The 19,206-nt window shown below is 35.2% G+C and overlaps 1 protein-coding gene across 5 annotated transcripts in view; it reads left to right on the top strand.

The window, feature by feature from the left end:
• Positions 1–7,905, top strand: part of LOC126994244 (calcium-dependent secretion activator-like) — a 45,399-nt gene extending 37,494 nt beyond the window's left edge. Inside the window, exons 5-9 of one of the 5 annotated variants that reach the window (XM_050853526.1) lie at positions 2,202–2,377; positions 4,010–4,089; positions 5,676–5,821; positions 6,051–6,131; positions 7,254–7,905. In XM_050853526.1, the coding sequence (XP_050709483.1) occupies positions 2,202–2,377; positions 4,010–4,089; positions 5,676–5,821; positions 6,051–6,131; positions 7,254–7,298 (528 nt within the window). In that variant the 3' untranslated portion in view covers positions 7,299–7,905. Of the gene's footprint in view, positions 1–2,201; positions 2,378–4,009; positions 4,090–5,672; positions 5,822–6,050; positions 6,132–7,253 lie in introns of all 5 variants that reach the window. The other 4 variants (XM_050853525.1, XM_050853524.1, XM_050853528.1 and 1 more) reach the window with 4 other exon arrangements.
• Positions 7,906–19,206: the final 11,301 nt, after the last annotated feature.

Genomic DNA, 19,206 nt, shown 5'->3' with positions numbered 1-19,206 from the left:
CAGATCCAAGATGCAGGAGAGTACAGGCCCGGGAGGGAGGGGGGGGCGATCACGCCAAGGTGTCTTGTTTATTAAACCTTCACACTTCTCACGCCGCCATTTTTCTATACTTGAGAGCATGAACTTGGAGCGTGAGGAACCCGCCCAGTAAAATTGCTATGCAGACAGGAATGAACCCAAAGAATTTAGAAACACCAATGGGAAATTGTCATAAAAATGTAGAGTCTGCAAGAGGCCGTTTGGTCTATACAAGGCAGCTCCTGTAAAGTCTAACCCCACCTTACCCCACTATCCATGTTAGATCTTTAGGTGGCTAGTTAGTTAGTTAATATATAGTCAAACACCTATATTACTGTTAGTTAGGTAGGTAGTTAAAAAGTATATGACAACAGGGAAGCATCAACCATCCTATTCAACTGTAGAACCAACAACATGAAGCTGAGAGACGGAAAAAGATTTTACAACGAGAGTATGGAGTGCATCGTGTGTGGAGACGAGCTGGAGGATCTGAGGCACTTCATTCTCTCTATATATTAAGCGGGTGACCGAGAGGGGAGGAGCAATCCCCTTCCAATATAGAAGAGGTGATGTGCTAGGCTTGGTTAGATTTGTATCGTGTGCCATAAATATTTATGATGCATTTTGCAGTGATCCGTTATCAACATGGTGGTCAGCTGTCTAGGCAGCTTCTTAACCCCAGCATTTGCAGAATCAGTCTGCCTTTGGTTTTAAATAGTCACAACTTTATCCTTATATTTCCTCAAATACTCGCAACTTTATCCTTATCTTTCCTCAAATACTCTCAACTTTATCCTTATTTTTCCTCAAATACTCTCAACTTTATCCTTATCTTTCCTCAAATACTCTCAACTTTATCCTTATCTTTCCTCAAATACTCTCAACTTTATCCTTATTTTTCCTCAAATACTCTCAACTTTATCCTTATCTTTCCTCAAATACTCTCAACTTTATCCTTATCTTTCCTCAAATACTCTCAACTTTATCCTTATATTTCCTCAAATACTCGCAACTTTATCCTTATATTTCCTCAAATACTCGCAACTTTATCCTTATATTTCCTCAAATACTCGCAACTTTATCCTTATATTTCCTCAAATACTCGCAACTTTATCCTTCTCTTTCCTCAAATACTCGCAACTTTATCCTTATCTTTCCTCAAATACTCGCAACTTTATCCTTATATTACGTCAAATACTCGCAACTTTATCCTTATTTTTCCTCAAATACTCACAACTTTATCCTTATCTTTGCTCAAATACTTGCAACTTTATCCTTATATTTCGTCAAATACTTGCAACTTTATCCTTATTTTTCCTCAAATACTCACAACTTTATCCTTATCTTTCCTCAAATACTCGTGACTTTATCCTTATTTTTCCTTAAATACTCGAAACTTTATCCTTATTTTCCTCATACTTGAAACGTTATCCTTATTTTTCCTAAAATACTTGAAACGTTATCCTTATTTTCTTCATACTCAAAACTTTATCCTTATTCTTCCTCAAATACACGAAACTTTATCCTTATTTTTCCTAATACTCGCAACTTTATCCATATTTTTCCTCAAATACTCGAAACTATCCTTATTTTTCCTAATTTTTGCAAATTCTTCGGACGAAACTTTATTTTTGTTTTATTACGTGTATTTGTCATTTTGCGGAAATACTAATTATTGGGATCGGAATGCAAAGTCCCCCCCCCTGTTAGATTATGTTAGTCATTGTTCAAGTCATATGATGGTATGCCATGGTGTCCTTGCTAGGGAGCCACGTGCCTTATAAATCTGTGTGCCTGAAAATATCAGTACGAGAACACCCTACAAATAAAACATGTTGCAAATTCTTAATTAAAAAATTTTGGGAATCGAGCATCAAGAATTTTAGACAGTAGGGTTCGTAATTTAAAAGACGAGACAAAGCTGTAAATAGACGCATTATGTTAAAATAGTAACTGGGGAATGATATCAAGAATTTATAGATTGGGGAAAAAATGATAAAAGAAGGGAAAAGCCTCTAAAGATTATTGTTCAGAGCATGGGAGATGAATAGAAATCCTAAGAAAACAATAAGTAAAGAAATTAAGCATATGTAAAGGAAGAGAACAAAAGGAAAAAATAAAGGAATTAATACAAAAAACATGGTTTGGTAGAATGACTAATCCCTCTGTTGCCTTTCCTACAGAGTTTCCTAAAAGGAGAGCTGCAGATTGCAGCAGACGAGGCCTTCATTAATGCTGTCCAGAGCTACTACGAAATCTTCCTCAAGAATGAACGCCTTGCCTCAATGGTGGTGTCCGGTGCCTGCTCCCAGCATGACCTGCGGGAAGTGTTCAAACACAACGTAGAAAAGAGAGTCAGGTGAGCAAGGAGAGTAGGACTGGTGGACTCATTTTGGGGTTGCCCTCTCATTGCAGCTACCATTAACCCCCAGTTATGGTGACAAGTACCACTAAACATAATCCTGCTTAGGTTTCCCCCCTAAAAAAGAGGAACTGACACTGGAACCCTCCCACCTTGGCAAAAGTTACAAGCTAAGTTTGAGCTGATGTCTGGCAGAATAAGATCTATAAAATTCAACAAGTTTCCATGCTGAAATATTATTATGTGTAGCTTAGGTGTTGCTTAGCTAGGATTAGCAAAGGAGTTCATGTGGCTATCCATTACTGGATGTAAATACCAATTTGTCAGTTTTGCTAGCTTGGCCCTTCCCAAATTCTACGAGGGATATTCTAACCTATAGTAATGCTTGAGGTTTTTTTTTTTTTTTTTTTTTTTTTTTTTTTATTTATTTATTTTACGTCGTTGCCTGTTGCGCCGGTAGGCATCTTCCTGATGGTCGGCCCAAGGCTTCTTTTAGGTGGGGCCTGATGGTCGGCCCAGCCCGTTCTGGTGCAGGCGAGTGTTTATAGTGGTGCCATCTTGCATTGGCTCATGCTGCCCCCCAGAACTCGTTCTTGATTCGCTTGGACGGCTTCCTCTAGAGTCCGGGTTGATGGGTGGTCTTCAGGACAGCATGTGGGTAGTTTTAAGCCACTCGGCGGTGACTGAAAAATCCGAGTGGTAGCGTGGGGATTCGAACCCGCGTCATCCATCACGCGGTGAATGTGGGCCCAGTACGCTACCAGTTCGGCCACCGCCGGGTATCTTCAAACACATGATTCCCAGACACTTAAGGACCTCACTTTGTTGTATAGAAAGTCTCATTAGTAAGGAAGCTTATAAGAATTTTCCGAGTTAAGACCTTTAGTGCGGTAGCTGTTTGTGGTTTTGTTAGGTTAGGTTAAGTTTATAGTATTCTCAAACACATGATAGTCAGCACCTTATGGTATAAATCAACAAAGACTGACCTCTCTTTGTTGTTTAGAGAGTCTAGTAAGGAAGCATATCTGAATTTTCAAAGTCAAGACCTATGGTAACTGTTTGGGGTTATGTTAGGTTAAGTTTAGGGTATCTTCAAACACATAATGATATAAATCAACAAAGAATGACCTCACTTTTTTGTATAGAAAGTCTTATTAGTAAGGAAGCATATATGAATTTTCAGAGTCAAGACCTATTGTATCTGTTTGGGGTTTTGTTGTGTTATGTTAAGTTTAGGGTATCATCAAACATATGACCTCAGTTTGTTGTATAGAGAGTCTCATTAGTAAGGCAGCAAAGGGGCCATAGGCAATCTTATATTTTTTTCTCAATTCTGTTCCCAAAAATTCCCATGGAAAGTTTCCCAGTTCAAAAATCCTGGGAATTTTACAACCCTAAACTTGGCCCCTCCCAAATTTTATCAGGGATATTCTAACCAGTAACATTTGCATCAATAGACCTTTACTGTATTAAGGAAGTGTTGCTTATCTGAAAGAGATTAAATTTAGTTTGTACAAGTCTGTTGAATATATAAAAATTATACTCTAAGGGGTGTAGTTGGGGTGCCTAACACTTACAAGTAAAATATGGAGGTCTCATCAGCATCTCATTGTCTCACATCCTCAACAGGTCTCTTCCAGAGATTGATGGGCTCAGTAAAGAAACGGTTCTCACTTCTTGGATGGCCAAGTTTGATATGATTATAAAAGGTAAGGATACAAAAAGACTTCCATGCGTATGTTATTGTTGTTGTTTTATTGTATAATTTTTGTCTTTAACCCATACAGTGTTATCAGTGTAACAGTTACACCACTAATTTTTACCCCCACAAGCATTGTTGGTGTAACTATCGGTAAAGTTATGCCTCCCAATATACCATGGCAACAAGTGGTGGCAGGTGGACTGCCAGTTTAACACACATGCAGACGAGTTCAGGCGATACTACCCAGTGCTTGCCCAGGCCAACATTAGCAATCGTGTTTTATGGGTATTCAACTATATCCTTGACTATCTATGGGGCAATTGGTTTAACTGTGTGCCTCCCACACATTTTCCCCACATCTTGAAACACTGCCAGTTGCTTGTTGGATTGTTTTATTGACTACCTCACCCTACAACATTATTAGTGTAAAGTGTGAGAGACAGTATGAGAAAAAAAAATATTGTGAGCAATGACACCCAGTGAAATGGATCCTCATAAATAATAAGTAAAAGTGCAAACATTATTATGCAAATAAATATAAATATAAATAAATGCAAATATTATTAAGTGGAAGAAAACATTATTAGACATTTATTTAAGTGTAAGCGACAAAGAATCAAAAATTATTCATCAGTGCACAAACAATATTATTCGCTCATCTTGTGTGAGTGTGCGCACAGATACTTACAAACAATTTAATAACAAGCAATAAATTATGCATAAGTGATAGATCATTAATATCATTATAATTCATTGCATTCAAAATGAAAATGTGCAATACAAATAAAATTGTAACCAAAAATATGATTTACGTAACCACTATTATCTTGAAAAAAATGTCACAACATGCAAATGTGACAGATAAAAGCATTTGCACATGGGAAAAATAAAGCTATGAAAAATAGCCCCAGACTGGTGCAAAGCTACAAATGCTTGTCAACCAAAAAATGCAAAGTGAAAAACTCTAGGGTCAAGACATTTCAATTTTCAATACAATTTGCCACAATCATGGAAGGGTCAGAACAACAAAATACATGGCTAGTAAGTAAGACTATTATGTTCTACCATCACCAGATGTTATTATAACCCCATATCTGCACAACAACAAAAATTAAAAATCTGCCAACACCATGAGGAGGGGGGGTCAAACTTACTTTCTGATTAAGATGTATGGGTAAACATTACTGTTGCGACTGACTCAGGAAGCTTACAGGGACAGTGGGCGTGAATTTACTGCTGGAAAAAAAAATTCTTATTTGGCAATTTGTTTTCCTTTTTTGGAAGCCTGAATGAAAAGAAAAATGTAAATTGATTTAGGTATGCATAAATCAGGAAACTTAAGACCATAACCTTAAACTATGAAATTTAGTATGTTGTCATGATAACATAGTCTGAACTTAGTGGATTCACTTTAGCTGAATTCTCAGTGTTAATATCATGGTCTGAACAACAGAGTACACAATGTATTTACAGTGTGCTCTATTAACTTATCCTCAGGCTTTTTATGCTATGGTTGTATATTGTTCACAGTCTCTTACAGTGATTATCATCTGACCAGACATGGGCTTGATGAAGCAATTTTTGTCTCAGCAGGTGAAGAAGATAGCAAGAGACCCGGCAGGATGCAGCAAAGCCTTAACAGTGAGCTCATCATGCCTAAGGAGCAGCTCTTCGATATGTTTCAGCAAATCTTGGGCATCAAAAAGTTTGAACACCAACTTCTGTTTAATGCACTTCAGGTAAGTATTAAACCAATTCCAAAGTGGTGATTATTTTGGTTTGCACTCCCTCTGTGGTAATCTTTATTCAAGGAGATTTCAGTATTCACCACCAGGTTGTGCAATTAAAAAGATGATTATGTACCGTTCATGGTTGGAGAGACTTGAGAGAACTCCATATTTAGGGTATCAATATTTTATTTCTTTGTTTGCTTTATAGCAATAACAATTTAAATGTATTTCTCAACAGCTTGACAGTCAAGATGAACAAGCTGCTGCTATCCGAAGAGAACTAGATGGCCGCATGCAGAAAGTGGCAGAGCTAGAAAGGGTAAGCTGCTTTTCATTTTAATAATAATGGAAAATATCAAATATTGGTAGAAGTTAAAGTTCCGTATAATACTAATGGTCACTGATGAGATCATTCAGAAAGAATACTCCGTCATGGATATATACATGTGGGGCAAGGCTCAGCTTTTTTTAGGAGGGCGGGGGCAGGAGGGGGGAGTAAACACATCCTCAAACAAGTCCCTATTCCTCTCCCTTATCTTCAAGGCTTTTTCTTATACCACATTTGTCACAATCTCCATTAAGAGGATTTCTGGTATGACTTGTCCCATGAAACTGAGTTAACTTATGTCATTTAGGCATATACTTTCACAATAGACCATCCACCTTTTCACCATTTTTTTTTCTCAACTCATTTCCTGTCAGAGCAAACCAAATAAGTATTGCGCAAATCAAAATATGAATTCAATACATAAAATATGTACTTCAGATTTTAGTAGTATACATTGCAATACATCTGGGTATGTATTATCAGTTTTATGTATAATAAAGTAAAAAGTATTAAAAAAATAATTTCTCCCATTTAGATTCTCTCCACAATCCCTACACCTCACTCCTAATTTGTTTTAGTGGCCACATTAGTCAGTGACACTGGTCTTTAGTTCATGTTTTCTCCCTTATTCACTCCTTCAATAATGTTATCACATTGCCATCTTCCACTCCCATAGCACTCGAGTATTGTCATCTTCCACTCCCATAGCACTCAAGTGTGTGGGCATGTTTTCATCCACAGAAAAAACATTTGTGTTCAAAGTAAAGTATGGGAAATATATAATGGAGGAGGCAAATAGAATAGGAGAATGGTAAGTAAAGGGTGGAAGGAGAGATTAAGGAGGGTGTGAAGTGAACAAACATTTTGGTGAGACAGGGATTGTTGAAACACTACCTGAGCCCACCCCATGTGTACATCCCAATGTCCACAAATTACAGGCCATGTAATGAAATCAGAGTGGCAAGAGAATGAACTCTGGTGGAAATGCTAAGAGAGTCTACTCTGAGAACTCATTGGCCCTTTTAGAAACAAGAGATGATGTACTTGAAATAAGATTTTTTTTCGTCTCACTGTTCATTAACTTTTTCCTTATTTCCATGACTTTGATAAAAGGAGGTTGAAGGTCTAAAGAGAGATCCAGAAGTAAGTTGTTACTGAAATATTTCTTGCGACCTCAGACAGCCATAAGTATGCACTCCCACTGTAGATATAGACACTAGAATTGAATGAAACATTAATATTGATTAGTGTCTTGCCAGTGATTTTGGGTATATAGTACTGAACTGATATGTGAATTGTGTGTATTTCCATCTCTATCCATTTAATCTTTGCTAATAATAGTTGTTTCAGAGAGAGATAGTTGTCTTAAAAAGCTTTTAAGTATAATTTGCATAGCAATTTATGGATACACAATATTAAAGTAACTATTTGTATTGTACATTCCTGCTATTAGAAAACATCAGGTTTAAATGTATCTTTATGCTTCTGAGATTAACAAGAGAGACTGAAGCCATATATTACAGGTCTATGTACACACATCTCTCAATATTTTGATCAAAAGATTTTTGGGGCTGTTTTTTGTTCCATCATTGTGTAAATATTCAAATAAAGCAACTTTAATGGAGATTTTATGTTTTTAACATATGAGGTTATTGATTGCAAATATATTTAATTTATTTTCACATGAATACAGTTAGCTTCTGATAAGTTTTATTCTACTTTATTGGCAGTATTGACATGCACTTTTTAAATACTGGAATTTATGAATTCCGTCACATTTCATATTCGTCTTGCATACATGTCCATATCTTTCTTGATTGAATGTTTATTCTATTTAACATTTGATAATCATAAGACTATGATTGCATGTTATATCTAAGCTTTGCAACAACATAACTTTATAAGAATGTAAGTCCACTAATCTGAATAGCAGCAGTCTACACCTGTTTTGATTAGCAAAACTTTCAGCACTCTCAGCTGGCACTTCAAGTCCAAGTAAATGTGTACATATATAAGAAGTAATCTCAAGCACTGATATGGGTTGTTTGTACACTTATCTTGAATACATAATGTTATGCAGCGGCCGTACACCAATGCAGTTATTGCTTCTGCGGATCTCACCACTTCGGTACCACAAAATATCCTTATTAAAACTTTACCAAAGAAATCTGGGATGCAAGTCTGTTTATCTTACGTTCGGGCTGCTGCGCCATTGTATCATGTTGAGATGGCCTGCCTCCACGTGTGATGTCAAAACCCCTGTAGACCTCCCATCTCCTCTCCTGTTTGATTATGTCAAACATTCATGGTACCACCCCTGAGCCTGAAACATGAAGGTTAGGTGAGCTACTGTGAACAAAACATTTGAATATATTGGGCATGAAACTTGGGGCTTCAGGCTTTGCAGGGTGGGTTTGGTTATCTTTATACCAGCTAGGCAAATTTCACCATTATGGTCTGTGGTCGGTTTGTGACGGTTGAGGGCTGTCTTTAATCACATTTCTTAGTTGCTGTATTTGTTCATTAGGCAATACTCTATATTGTGTGTAATCCCAGAATCACACAATCTTGTTTGATAACTTTCAGTCTATTCCATAGTGACAGAATTAGGTATTTTTCTGTGACAGAATTAGGTATTTTTCTTAGCACTCTTTTCTGTGGTTTTGGATGGTATGCTGGGTTTTCTTGGATCACTATAGAAAGTTAAAATTGTTAAAAGAGCAGTATCATGGAGCTTTTGCTATTGTGTTGTTCATGAGGCTGAGTGGCACTGCCACTGCCACCAAAGTACAACACTAAAAATCATCATATGTAGTATTATATATTTTACAAAATGTTAATTCCTGCTATCCAGAATTTGAACTATTAATCATTTATATACATTTTTTTTTTCACTCCAGAATAGACCATATTGACTATCAATTTGCAACAAGGCCGTTTTATCCTTTGTTTACCAAATTTTTAGTTTCAATGTTGCCTACCGCAGCAGCGTTTGTGTAAAGCACTTGTTTTAAGACCAGCCGGTTGCAGAAGTTGAAATAAACACACCTTCATAAATAATATCTAACATTACATACAAGAGATGCTAGAGGGCAAAATACAGCCAAGAACGAAACATTCAGGAGACAAGACATCTCGTATTGCCTCAGCCAGTATGGGGCTGTCAACAAGGTAGAAACAGACCCACTACATTAGGTACTCATTGGTCAAAACCTTAAAACCTATGAGCAATAGGTAAAATATGTTTTTTCCCAACCAGCAGGTGCCATGTTTGGACATTTGGCACCAAACAATAACTTGTACATATTATGGAATCCCAAAATAGAAAAAAGAACTTTCTCCAAGAAAAGTACTTCTTTGACAGTTCTCCGGGTAGCTGCTTCTGGTGCTGTGTGTATAGCCCATACCTTCTATTCAGACTAGTATTTTTTAATCAGTACTGTATATTTCGGCAGATAAGGCGACTTTCAGACCATACAGACCTCAGAATTTAGGATAAATTTCATGACTTTAGCTTATACATGTGGTAAAAGATGACCCCCAAACTATGAAACTATCATTGACTATCAAGTTAGTGAGCAGCAAAACCACCACTATGGTAATATACCAATACAGTGAATAATTGGATGATGAATGGTAAAATATCCTTTACAAAAGATGGGTCTGTGTGCTGCAGCACTATAAATATTGTGATTTTGTGATCACAGCTTGGGATAAAGTGAAATAGAGACTACTAATATCTTTAAAAAGTACTGCATCTTTAATGCAATAGTTTGTACAAAGGATGATTTGTTGGGGGACAGTGAAGATGAAGCCAAAGACGACTCACCAGATTCAGACAGGAACCTGTTCATCAACGTAAACAAAGAGACTCATGATGTATGAAATACTTTTTTTTTTTTTTTTTTTTTTTTTAGGTTTGATACCACATTGGTAATGGATCTTAGTGTAAAATAAAAATTATGCGATTGCTTAAACGCTGCAGCATCTATTTTCAAGACTAACAACCCCAGCAACCTTCACCAAGTCAACGTTATGATTGTGCAGGATGTTGAGGTTAGTGTTTTTGCTGTCTAACATTGAGGCGATGGATTTGAAGACCAGTAAAATAGTTGTGGTTATGGAACCGAGCTGTTGATATTTTTTTTGTAGAAACTCAAAGGTCACCGTTTTTCTGCATGACCTACAAGACAACCTATTTTGGGGGTTTTATTTTGATGATTCTAATGTTGCCTTATCTGCCAACATATATGGCAATTCATTAACTCGGATTCAGACTTTTTATTTTATTTATTTTTTTATTTATTTATTTATTTTTTTTTTTTACCAGTTTCCAAAAATTTAGGCTATTGCAATTTTTGACGTGTTATTCGAAAGATCAGACTTTTACTGTATGTACTTTGAAATGCATGTGAAACCCATTTTCTGGTTCACCTGGTCTTATATTTAGAGAGATTTAGCTAGTTTTCTTGCTTCTGGTAGATCTAGCTGTTGATAAGTGTCAGTCACTGGCACGATATAGATATTCTTGCCTCGTCTGTATGAGATATATTACTCTTAGTTGAGTTACTTTGCATTGTAATACCAAGAACTGATATTTTACTGGCATGTTCCTCTCTTCTGTAATTTCCCTTCACTTGTCTTGTGCAATAGAATATATGGCATCTGTTTTACCTTCTTCTTATCAACAGGATTTCAAAGGTGACCACAAGTTATGTATATGTCTTCGTGTCTACATGTATACTGCATTTCTTTCTAGCCATCTAACCACCTGCCCATCTACCTATCTAAGTATCTCTTCATATTTAATACAACCATTCATTATAGTATTCACTTCTACAGCGAAAGGACATATTGCTTTTCAAAACATTGGAAAAATTAGTCTACTTGTGAGGAAAATAAATGGGAAGTAAATTGGTCTACTTGGGAGAAAAATAATGAGTTGATATAACTTTGCAATTGTAACAACAGCTACCTTCTCCAGAGGGGGTAAGGTTTGAACCCATAGTGGAGAGGTGGAAGGCAAATGCTTTACCAATGAGCCAAAGACTTACAATGGCCCAGGTGATTTGAGGGCTGTTTCTGCATCAGCAATGTAATTTACTTGAGATGCAAAGTTAATAAGAGCAATGGAGGAAAAGTAAATTAAGTTGGGGGCATATGCTATAGCTGTGCAGGGTCTATGGTGGATAAAAACACTTAGCCCTGGGACACAGAGCCAGTATGACATACAGGTTACCACAGTTTACCTTACTCAGGGTTACCCAGCTACCCATTTATTGACCAGCCTGAGGGAGGATGAACTGCTAGGAGAGCTACATGCCGACCACCCAGGCTGGGATGTGAACCGGCCCATGGATTTGTAGCTAGGCACACTAACTACTGCACCACTAAGGAATCTATTTGGCAAAGGAATATGCCTGTATAAGGCTGCAAAAAGACATTGATAAATTTTATAGTTGGAGCCAGTAGTGGGAAATGAAATTTAACATTAAGAAATGCAAGGTTTTTGAATTGGCAAAGGAAACAGGAGACCCAACTGTAAAATAGAATAAGGAGCGATCAAATTAAGAAGGCACAAGAGGAAAAAGATTTAGGTGTTACATTCCAAAACAGTATGTACCCAGAGGTGCACTTCACCAAGGTTGCAAGAGAAACATATAAGCTTATAACTAACAACAGAATGGCATTACCCTACATGGATAAGGAAGCTGACTGTGTTGGTAATTCAGCTAAGTTTGTAATATGCAGCAGCAGTGTGGTGTCTACACATATAAATAAAAAAAATGAAAATAGAAAGAATTCACAGATCAGTGCCAAAATTGTTCCAAGCTTGAAATCTCAAGACCTAACATACAAGGAGTGGTTGGAATGATTGGGTTTGCCTACTTTGGAGGAGAGAATAGAAAGAGATTTGGCTGTAGCATACAGGGTAATGAAGGAACTGAAAATGATCAACAGGGGTAATCTGTTTATATGGGATCCTAATATTACAAGAGGTCTTTGAAAGAAATTGAGAGTTATGAAGACACAAAGTTATCCCCATAGATATGTTGACACCTGGAATGAACTCGGAAAGGAGATGGTTCAAGCCAAAAGTATTCATTAGTTTAAAGCTAAACTTGATAAACTGAGATTTGGAGACAACCTTACAAGTGTAACTCTGTATATCAAAACTAGGTAAATACATGTGTAGGTGAGAGGAGCACCAAAATAGATCAACTCAACATTCAGCGTAGTTAAGTTTATCACAGTTCCTCATGGTAAGTTTTATGATAAGGTAATGGACAAAATTTAGGTAAATCTATGTGCCTGCCCCAAGAAGGAACACACAGAAGATCATCCTTTCAAATAGTTACTCCCAAGGAAAGACTCACAGCCATCATGTCACAAAAAAAAAAAAAAAAAAAATAGAGACTCGATATAAACTTAGAAAGAGAGACAGTTTCCTCTCACAGAGTCTACGAAGCCACAACTATACTCACATCTCTCCCATTCCCACCCTTCCAAAATATCATAGAACAGGAATATACAAAATGGTGGATAACTCTGTTCCCATGTTGCAGCAAGAGTTGGAAAAGAGGATATAGTAAAATGAGTGAAGTAAATTATAAAAATAATAAAACAAAAATAAATGAATAGTTATAACAACAATAACATTAATTGCATTTCTTTTGGTGATATCCTTTTGGGGTAGGATTTTTTAAATGACATTCAGTGGATAAAAACTAATTTTGTCCACCCACTAATTAGATGTAATCTTGTATATACATAATGGATTATAAACTACTGAATCAGCATAGCAAGTAAAACATATTATTGTAAAAGAGCAGGATAGGACACATAGTGATGTATTTGTTAGATAAATTCAGATTCAGCAAAGACATCACAAGAACTTGTTTACTAATTGAGTGGTGGATGAGTGTATATGGCTTGGCAGTTCTATGGTGAGTGCCAGTATGATAGATACGTTCAAGAGAGGGTTAAATATATTTACGGACAGGGAGGATAGGTTTGGTTAGGTTTATAGGAGCTGCCCTGTGTGAGCCTTTCTGCCTCTTGCAGGTTTCTTATAATCTAATGTTTCTATTAAAAAAGTAGTTTTGGTTTATGATTAGTAAACAAACAACCCATATTTATGTTTGATATGAAATCAATATGTATGCACAATATGAATGTGATGAATTGGGATGTTATTCAATAGTTTGAAAATATCACTAAACAGGTGCTGCTCAACTGCTGTACATCTTAAAGAACTTTTACTGTAATAATGATATTATGATAATAATTGGGGAAGGAGAAGGAAATTTGGGTGTATTAAAGTGAGTATATTCCCAATTAGTTTTGCTAAACTTTTTGGGAATCCACTGACCTCAATACACCCATGTTTCCTTCCTTCTCTTCCTTGAAAGTATGCCATTATGATTTTTATTAAACTGATTAAAGGAGGTGGAACAGGAAGAATGAGACCATTATATGGTGTTGAAGACAGTCCTTACTCAAATGTTTTCATTCATTCCATTTTCCCACTTACCTTAAGCTATGCTCACAGAGTTTTTGTTTCCTGAAAAGCTCTGAGAGGAGTATAAATTCTCAAAAGTTGTATTTGAAAAATCATGAAATCATAGCAAAGCTCATTCAATTGCAGTACAGCATTCAATGTTTCCTCGTTTTTGAGACTAGAATACGATGGATCATTGGCATTTTCTTACAATGAGCCTCATAACTTAATTTTGTTATTATGTTGAATGTTTACATATTTTTGACAAGGTTAAATATGCATTGAAGTTATTCGGTATGCCCAGTTTAGTCACATTTCAGTGGAGTAAAGTAATAATACTCTGTTTTCAGTGTACTTCTTACGCTAGTTTATATATGTATCATTCCATACAAAAATGTGATCCATTTTAGATACTATGTCATGCTAATATAATTCACATCCTCTGCAATATTGAAAAGAATGACAATATGCATGTTCAATAATTTCGTGGGTTACCCTGTCCTAATAGACAGACACAAAGAGACAAAGAAATATGCATGGACATACATACACACAAAAAAAGCAACATTTTGTCTTTTTTTCAGAATCGCAAGTTAATGCCTGTTTGTGGTGAAAGAGATGGAATCCCTTTATCTGGAAGAGCTCAAGACCTCTATAAACCTTTTGATGGCCAACCTAGAGAGTCTGCCTGTTTCCAAGTGCTCTCAAGAAGGGAAATATGGGTTACAAAAACTCAGAAAGTACAATCATAGGTAAGTCTTAGACCTTTTGTTTATGATCCAACCTTCACTAGGAATTTTGTCAGCTCTGCCATGGGTCTCTAGCATAAGCATTGATATTTTCACCCATTTGCCTTTGCTACTTTATTACTGCTGTAGAACCGTTTGTCTCCACCTGAAGAATGTAAATTTTATTTACAAGTATATGATTTTTCTATTACTGTATGTATTATGTGCTTTCTCTTCCTGATAGCTTTTACCTGAAGCAATTTTTAACTGCTAACCTTGGAAGAGCCTTCTTTATTATATTTTTTCATGTTTTTTATAGTAATATGCATATAACTGGTCTCCTTTTTTTCTCTACTCCTTTAAAGTTTTGAGACCTTCATGTGCTTACCTACTGATATTTCTTTTCTTTCTTTTTTTTTTCTTTTTTTTTGGGGGGGGTGTTCCCATAGGAGGCCTTGCATGTATTGTTATTATATGATACTTTGGAATTGCATTATATTTTGCATATCATTTCAACATTATTATGGATTTTTGAGCTATTTGTAAATTATATATGACATTTTGCACAATAATATAGTTTTTGTCAATATTATTTATCTCATTTTCACCAAATCTGATTTTGTTTTACTATGTAGAGGAGCAAAACCCTTTGTGTTGCTGTATGAATCCAGCTTCAGTTACCTAGATAGTAGTGATAAAGACAACCTGCTGTATCTCCATTCACTCACTACTCCCACTCACAGTTTTTTATGAGCTCACCAATAATAAATTAGTAAATTATATATATATATATATATATATATATATATATATATATATATATATATATATATATATATATATATATATATATATATATATATATATATATATATATATACACACACACACATATATAGATAGATAGATAGATATAGATAGAGAGAGATATGTATGTATGTATGTATGTATGTATGTGTATTCAGTAAACCCTCTCTAAATCGGACTAATTGAGTAGAAACCTCATCCACAATAGCCAAGAATCCAAAATGTCATGTTTAAAAATTTATACGTACCTATGTTAAGCTGTTCCATAGTTTACCAACAATTCTGATTAATTTTCACATGAAGATTAAAACTCTATAGGGAGTTGCAGCAGAGCAGAACCATATTAATATAAGTTTATACGGCTTTTGAGTCTTGTGTAACGGAGCGGCAATGAGGGAGTGAGGGTGACATGCTTGTAGTTGTAAACAGACCAAAGTACGAGGCGCAGCATTCGTATCCGGAAAGCTAATTTTCAGTGAAAAAGTTACAAGTTGCATCTGGTGCACAGACAGTTAAAATTGTTGTTGAATTTGAAAATATATCTAACCATTGCTTCTGTGTGTCAATATGATAAAAAAAATAAATAAATAAATAAATAAATAATGAGCAGCCACATTCCTCTTGCCCTACACCAGTGGTTTCCAATTCCATGGTCTTGACTCAAATGAGGGTCGTGAGAGTGTTTCTGAGGGTGGCTGGAGGGTCTTGGAAAAAAGCTATATATATAATTATATCATGCTATAAAGGCCAATTTTTAAGATCACAGTTAGGTCAAATTTAGAATTTTCAATAATGTAGTTGAATTTATTTTATTAGGACAGCATGAAAATCCTCCTAAATATATACTAACAAAAGTAGCCTTAACTTGTAATAAAGCACCCATACACATACAGTATGGCTCGTCATATGAGTAGCATTCACATATAATATTCTTCTGTCGAGCAGACAATGAGGAGGTGGAGGATAAAATCATAAATATCTGAAAGTATAGCATATCAAAATAATATGAAATATATAGCTACTACATGTTCATGCATCTAGGGTCACCAGGCCAGGTCAAGACTGTATTTAGGGATGCAACCAGAAAAGTTTGTGATCCGCTGCCCTATGCCAATGATGGTTCAGGAGGACAGCATGTTAGAGGTGACAGGCTTTGTTTTGAAATGGAGTGGTCCAAACTTGTGCCAAATTCCATGCTATAAACTAGATCTTCATTTGACTTATAACATCTATCCAGATACTTTCAGGATGTGTGGCATTTTATAACATCTATCCAGATACTTTAGGATATGTTGGATATGTGTCCAGAGCACTGAAAATCTGGTTTAGCTAATGTACAGAACATAGAGGTCGATTTATTGAGTGTTTACTGTGTGTGTATATATATATATATATATATATATATATATATATATATATATATATATATATATATATATATATATATATATATATATATATATATATATATATATATATATATATATATATATATATATATATATATATATATATATATATATATATATATATATATATATATATATTATGTTATAGCATATATGAGAAATTAATCAAATAATGATCACTTCATTTGTTTAACGTCTTTAATAACCATTAATTCAATGTATCATACAAAGAAATCACAAAAAAATAAAAAAAAATTCATCAGTGATCTTTTAACCTGAATACTAACAAAGAGTGTAGGATCAGAACAATGTTCATCTCTGGCAATCTTTCTGGGAGTCAACAGATTGCTTTTGTCCCAACTTTTCATTTTCAGATGGGCTCCCAAAATTCTGCCCCCCGTGCTAGAGTTTCTTGTAGGGATCTTCGCTACAATAGGCTGCCCCTCCCTTATTGCAAACGTAGCAGCCTTTTGGTATATTTTTTAAAGATTTATAGTCCATGTTTTCATACCCTTTTTCCGTCCAGTTGTGTCGTTATTCATATGGCTGAAGCTATGATACTGTTTTAGTGACCTGTTCTTTGCATCATCATACTACTACCACTATTACTACTAAAACTGCTACTACTATTACTACCACTACTATTACTACTACTACTACTGCTACTACTACTACTACTACTACTACTACTACTACTACCACCGGTGCTGCTGCTGCTGCTCCCAAAACCAATATTATAACTTCTACTACAACCACTACTACTACTACCACTACTACTATTCTGCAATCACTACCACTTCCACTACCACCACTCCTGTATTGTTGCTGCTGCTACAACTGGTAATTCTTCTACTGCAACTGTTACAACATCTACAACAACAATTGTTCTACTACTACTACTACTACTTTTACTACTTCATTCATCACTATTGCTTTTGTTGCCACTGCAGCTACCAGTACAGATGCTTTAAGTTTGTTTTGATGTCTACAGTCATTATTATGCTGTTCTCTCAGTAGTTTGATATTACTCGATACTCTTTCACTTCAACTGAGCCTACAACAAACTAAAACAACAACAAGTACTACTACTACCACCAATTAATTACTACTACTACTACCACTACTACTACTACCACTACGACCACCACCATTATCATTACTACTACTACTACAGCTACTACTGCTACTACTTTACCACTACTACTACTACTACTACTACTACTACTACTACTACTACTACCATCTCTACTACTACTACTACTACTACTACTACTACTACTACTACTACTACTACTACTACTACTACTTCTACTACTTCTACTGTTACTACTAATACTGTTATGCACTATGATGAGTACTGCTACACTTATTCATCACTTGTTGTTTCTTTTTTTTTTGTAAATTATTCATCTCATTCTATATTATTTTTTATATATATATATATATATATATATATTCATATATATTGAATATAGTATATTTAGTAAATATATATATATATATATATATATATGTATATATATATATATATATATATATGTATATATATATATATATATATATATACATATATATATATATATATACATATATATATATATATATATATATACATATACATATATATATATATATAAATATACATATATATATATATATATATATATATATATATATATATATATATATATATATACATATATATATATATATATATACATATACATATATATATATATATATATATATATATATATATATATATATATATATATATAGTGACTAGCACATCTAGCTATGGATCTGCAGGTCCGTGGTTGATCCTGGCTTGGGGCAGTCGATGCCCCCCTCAGTCAGGTGTTCATCCTTCCCTCTGGGCCAGTCAGTAAATGGGTGCTTCTGCAGGGAAGGAAGGTGAACTGCTTTCAGCTGAATGTCTCACTTGCCCCACTTGTCCCAAGGTAATGGGTTCTTACCTACCAAGACTCCAAGGGTCAATAAGATGGATATAAGCACCAAGACCATGCACAGTTTGCATTTGCTACTCTCTTTACTCAGTTTAACACTAGCCCTCATTTTTTAAGCAAATAATTTTCCTGCCTGACCCTGTCAGATGGCAACTCAGAGGTAAGGGGAAATTTTATCCTTATATCCCATAGTAATGAAAAATTATGTTTAGAGAAATTAGAAGTGAATATTGTGAGGTGGAACTGCTGTAAAAAAGAAATGAAAGTCAGGTGAAGGGCATTGGCAGTAATCGGTTTGTGTGTAATATCTACCTAGTTGCATTTACTAGATGTGATATATACAGGAGTTAGGCTACACTTGTAGAGTCCTGTCTCCAAGTCTGCTCATATTATCAAGTTTAGCTTGAAAGTCATTCATATTTTTGGCTTGAGCCATCTCTCTTTTCGAGGTCATTCCAGGTGGCATTGCATCTATAGAAAGCTTCAATAGCTTTTGATATATTTCAGGCACCTTGTCTTCCTCAGTTTATTTCTTTGGTGACCATCTGTTTCTTGTAAATAATCCCTTATAAACTATCCCTATCAACCATTTCCATTTCGCTTTATCTCTCTGTATTCTGCAAATCAGATCTCTTCTCACCTCCAAGGTAGATG

Source organism: Eriocheir sinensis, unplaced genomic scaffold (assembly GCF_024679095.1).
Source record: "Eriocheir sinensis breed Jianghai 21 unplaced genomic scaffold, ASM2467909v1 Scaffold753, whole genome shotgun sequence".
NCBI classification, from domain to species: domain Eukaryota; kingdom Metazoa; phylum Arthropoda; class Malacostraca; order Decapoda; family Varunidae; genus Eriocheir; species Eriocheir sinensis.
Note: the sequence above shows the minus strand (reverse complement) of the source record. Positions and strands in the feature narration are given on the sequence as shown.